The sequence below is a fragment of the Hemiscyllium ocellatum genome (genome assembly GCF_020745735.1).
Source record: "Hemiscyllium ocellatum isolate sHemOce1 chromosome X unlocalized genomic scaffold, sHemOce1.pat.X.cur. SUPER_X_unloc_4, whole genome shotgun sequence".
NCBI lineage: Eukaryota > Metazoa > Chordata > Chondrichthyes > Orectolobiformes > Hemiscylliidae > Hemiscyllium > Hemiscyllium ocellatum.
In genome coordinates this window covers 52,501-57,500 of record NW_026867594.1, presented here as the reverse complement: position 1 = coordinate 57,500, position 5,000 = coordinate 52,501, and the positions used below count along the sequence as shown (strand labels likewise).

At 62.7% G+C, this 5,000-nt stretch overlaps 1 protein-coding gene across 1 annotated transcript in view; it reads right to left on the bottom strand.

The window, feature by feature from the left end:
* rapgef3 (Rap guanine nucleotide exchange factor (GEF) 3) overlaps positions 1–5,000 on the bottom strand; it is a 57,934-nt gene that overhangs the window by 6,619 nt on the left and 46,315 nt on the right. The window contains exons 17-20 of the mRNA XM_060822358.1: positions 4,907–5,000; positions 2,417–2,542; positions 1,263–1,447; positions 263–353 (exon numbers count right to left, since the gene is read on the bottom strand). The exon at positions 4,907–5,000 is cut by the window's right edge and continues 4 nt beyond it. Of these exons, the coding sequence (XP_060678341.1) occupies positions 263–353; positions 1,263–1,447; positions 2,417–2,542; positions 4,907–5,000 (496 nt within the window). The remainder of the gene's footprint in view (positions 1–262; positions 354–1,262; positions 1,448–2,416; positions 2,543–4,906) is intronic.

The following is a 5,000-nucleotide window of genomic DNA, read 5'->3' as shown; positions in this document are numbered from 1 at the left end:
CCCTGGACCCGGAGCAGGAGCAACGAGGAAGAGAGTAAAAGGAGCGGGAGGGACAGGAAGTCAGGACCCTACCCCTTCTACCCCCTCACTGCCGATGGCGAGGACGGAGGAGCCGCGCACGGAAAGCACCAAGGGGCAGGAGCGCACGGAGTGCCCCGTACACCCGCCCCTCCGCGTTAAATTCCCAGAGTCTACCCGCCCCACCCGAGGGGGTCACGCACCGGGGGGGGGGGGGGGGGGGGGGGGGGAGGGGACCCCTTACCTCCCAGGTCAGGGAGAGGCGCCTGACCGCGGCGTTACTGAGTCCAAACATCAAGGCAAAGAAGGAGTTCATGTTCCTCAGCTCCTTACACCTACAGCAACACACATCGAAACAGGGGCAGGGGGTTAGATACAGGGTAAGGCTCCCTCTACACCGTCCCCCCACTCCCAGGGACAGGGGGTTAGATACAGGGTACAACTCCCTCTACACTGTCCCCCACTCCCAGGGACAGGGGGTTAGATACAGAGTAAAGCTCCCTCTACACCGTCCACCCACTCCCAGGGACAGGGGGTTAGATACAGGGTAAAGCTCCCTCTACACCGTCCCCCCACTCCCAGGGACAGGGGGTTAGATACAGAGTAAAGCTCCCTCTACACCGTCCCCCCATTCCCAGGGACAGGGGGTTAGATACAGAGTAAAGCTCCCTCTACACCGTCCCCCAATCCCAGGGACAGGGGGTTAGATACAGAGTAAAGCTCCCTCTACACTGTTCCCCCACTCCCAGGGACAGGGGGTTAGATACAGGGTAAAGCTCCCTCTACACCGTCCCCCACTCCCAGAGACAGGGAGTTAGATACAGAGTAAAGCTCCCTCTACACTGTCTCCCACTCCCAGGGACAGGGGGTTAGATACAGAGTAAAGCTCCCTCTACACCGTCCCCCACTCCCAGGGACAGGGGGTTAGATACAGAGTAAAGCTCCCCCTACACCGTCCCCCACTCCCAGGGACAGGGGTTAGATACAGAGTAAAGCTCCCTCTACACCGTCCCCCACTCCCAGGGACAGGGGTTAGATACAGAGTAAAGCTCCCTCTACACCGTCCCCCACTCCCAGGGACATGGGGTTAGATACAGAGTAAAGCTCCCTCTACACCGTCCCCCACTCCCAGGGACAGGGGGTTAGATACACAGGAAAGCTTCCTCTACACTGTCCACCCACTCCCAGGGATAGGGGGTTAGATACAAGGTAAAGCTCCCTCTACACCGTCCCCTCATACCCACCGGGCGGCCATCTTGATGAACTTCCTCAGCAGGGCGCTGCGCCTCCCCAGGTGAGCGCACAGGCAGATCCCAGTGACCACCCAGTACTGGAGCAGGTTAAACCTGGTCAAGTAACTGTCCAGGTGGGTACGGCCACCTCCACTGACCCCCTCTCCTCGGCCCACCACATGTTCGACCACATCCAGCTGGGGGTAGGGGGGAGAGAGAGTGAGATAAGTGCTCCCTCAGCGCTGACCCTCCCACAGCACCCGCTCCCTCAGCACTGACCCTCCCACAGCACCCGCTCCCTCAGCACTGACCCTCCCACAGCACCCGCTCCCTCAGCACTGACCCTCCCTCAGCACTGACCCTCCCACAGCACCCGCTCCCTCAGCACTGACCCTCCCTCAGCACTGACCCTCCCACAGCACCCGCTCCCTCAGCACTGACCCTCCCACAGCACCCGCTCCCTCAGCACTGACCCTCCCTCAGCGCTGACCCTCCCACAGCACCCGCTCCCTCAGCACTGACCCTCCCTCAGCACTGACCCTCCCACAGCACCCGCTCCCTCAGCACTGACCCTCCCACAGCACCCGCTCCCTCAGCACTGACCCTCCCTCAGCGCTGACCCTCCCACAGCACCCGCTCCCTCAGCACTGACCCTCCCTCAGCACTGACCCTCCCACAGCACCCGCTCCCTCAGCACTGACCCTCCCTCAGCACTGACCCTCCCACAGCGCCCACTCCCTCAGCACTGACCCTCCCTCAGCACTGACCCTCCCACAGCACCCACTCCCTCAGCACTGACCCTCCCACAGCACCCGCTCCCTCAGCACTGACCCTCCCACAGCACCCGCTCCCTCAGCACTGACCCTCCCTCAGCACCCGCTCCCTCAGCACTGACCCTCCCGCAGCGCCCGCTCCCTCAGCACTGACCCTCCCACAGCACCCACTCCCTCAGCACTGACCCTCCCACAGCACCCACTCCCTCAGCACTGACCCTCCCACAGCACTGACCCTCCCACAGCACCCGCTCCCTCAGCACTGACCCTCCCACAGCACTGACCCTCCCACAGCACCCGCTCCCTCAGCACTGACCCTCCCACAGCGCCCACTCCCTCAGCACTGACCCTCCCACAGCACCCACTCCCTCAGCACTGACCCTCGGACAGTACCTCGTGGATGCGTTGGAAGATCTCCCAGTCGTACGCGTTGAGGTGGTTAGCCAGTTCCTTGGAGCTGTATCCCTCCAGGAGGGTGTCCAATCCCAGGTGGGGACCTTGCGGGGCTGGGGGTGGGCACTGAGGGGCATGGAGAGGGAATCAAACGCACGCTCCCCCCCCTCTCCCTCGCCCTCAGAACGTCTCGTCCCACCAGCTCACTACAGCTCCCACCACCAGCCCCTACCGCGGGTTTCCGGGCAGGAATGGCCTGGGGGGTTAGAGTTGGATCTTGGGGACCAGGGGGAATTGTGGGGGAGAGTGGGATTCCCAGAGATCGGGGGAATGGGATCGGGAGGAGAGTGGGATTCCCAGAGATCGGGGGGATGGGATCGGGAGGAGAGTGGGATTCCCAGAGATCGGGGAATGTGATTGAGAGGAGAGAGGGATTCCCAGGGATCGGGGGGAAGGGGATCGGGAGGGAGTGTGGGATTCCCAGAGATCGGAGGGAATGGGATCGGGAGGAAAGTGGGATCCTGAAGAGAGGGGAATGGGATTCGGAGGAGAGTGGGATTCCCAGAGATCAAGGATAATGGGATCAGGAGGAGAGGGGGATTCCCAGAGATCGGGGGGAATGGGATCAGGAGGAGAGTGGGATCCTGGAGAGAGGGGAATGGGATTCGGAGAAGAGTAGGATTCCCAGAAAGCAGGGTAACGGAATCGAGAGGAGAGTGGGATTCCCAGAGATCGGGGGGAAGGGGATCGGGAGGGAGTGTGGGATTCCCAGGGAGGGGGGGAATGGGATCGGGAGGAGAGTGGGATTCCCAGAGATCGGGGGGAAGGGGATTGGGAGGAGAGTGGGATCCTGGAGAGAGGGGAATGGGATCGGGAGGAGAGGGGGATTCCCAGAGATCGGGGGGAATGTGATTGAGAGGAGAGAGGGATTCCCAGAGATCGGGGGGAAGGGGATCGGGAGGGGAGTGGGGAGCCAGAGATCGGGGGAATGGGATCGGGAGGAGAGTGGGATTCCCAGAGATCGGGGGAATGGGATCGGGAGAAGAGTGGGATCCTGGAGAGAGGGGAATGGGATCGGGAGGAGAGGGGGATTCCCAGAGATCGGGGGGAAGGGGATCTTGAGGAGAGTGGGATTTCCAGAGATCGGTGGGGAAGGGGATCGGGAGGGGAGTGGGATTCCCAGGGATCGGGGGAATGGGATCGGGAGGAGAGTGGGATCCCGGAGATCGGGGGGAAGGGGATCGGGAGGAGAGTGGGATCCCGGAGCTCGGGGGAATGGGAATCGGGAGGAGAGTGGGATTCCCAGAGATCGGGGGGAATGTGATTGAGAGGAGAGAGGGATTCCCAGAGATCGGGGGGAAGGGGATCGGGAGGAGAGTGGGGACCCAGAGATCGGGGGAATGGGATCGGGAGGAGAGTGGGATTCCCAGAGATCGGGGGAATGGGATCGGGAGAAGAGTGGGATCCTGGAGAGAGGGGAATGGGATCGGGAGGAGAGGGGGATTCCCAGAGATCGGGGGGAAGGGGATCTTGAGGAGAGTGGGATTCCCAGAGATCGGTGGGGAAGGGGATCGGGAGGGGAGTGGGATTCCCAGGGATCGGGGGAATGGGATCGGGAGGAGAGTGGGATCCCGGAGATCGGGGGGAATGGGATCGGGAGGAGAGTGGGATTCCCAGAGATCGGGGGGAAGGGGATCAGGAGGAGAGTGGGATTCCCAGAGATCGGGGGGAAGGGGATCGGGAGGAGAGTGGGATTCCCAGAGATCGAGGGTAATGGGATATGGAGGAGAGGGGGATTCCCAGAGATCGGGGGGAAGGGGATTGGGGGAGAGTGGGATTCCCAGAGATCGGGGGGAAGGGGATCGGGAGGAGAGTGGGATTCCCAGAGATCGGGGGGAAGGGGATCGGGAGGAGAGTGGGATTCCCAGAGATCGGGGGGAAGGGGATTGGGGGAGAGTGGGATTCCCAGAGATCGGTGGGGAAGGGGATCGGGAGGGGAGTGGGATTCCCAGGGATCGGGGGAATGGGATCGGGAGGAGAGTGGGATCCCGGAGATCGGGGGGAATGGGATCGGGAGGAGAGTGGGATTCCCAGAGATCGGGGGGAAGGGGATCAGGAGGAGAGTGGGATTCCCAGAGATCGGGGGGAAGGGGATCAGGAGGAGAGTGGGATTCCCAGAGATCGGGGGGAAGGGGATCGGGAGGAGAGTGGGATTCCCAGAGATCGAGGGTAATGGGATATGGAGGAGAGGGGGATTCCCAGAGATCGGGGGGAAGGGGATTGGGGGAGAGTGGGATTCCCAGAGATCGGGGGGAAGGGGATCGGGAGGAGAGTGGGATTCCCAGAGATCGGGGGGAAGGGGATCGGGAGGAGAGTGGGATTCCCAGAGATCGGGGGGAAGGGGATTGGGGGGAGAGTGGGATTCCCGGAGATCGGGGGGGGGGGGTGGGGAAGGGGATCGGGGAATGGAGGGAGGAGTGAGGGGTTTACCGGGTCGTGCGTCCCCTCCCAGGGGCAGACACTGAGACGATGTCCATGCCCCACTGAGGCACTGCTCCCCCTCTCCGAACGTCTCACCGGCTCG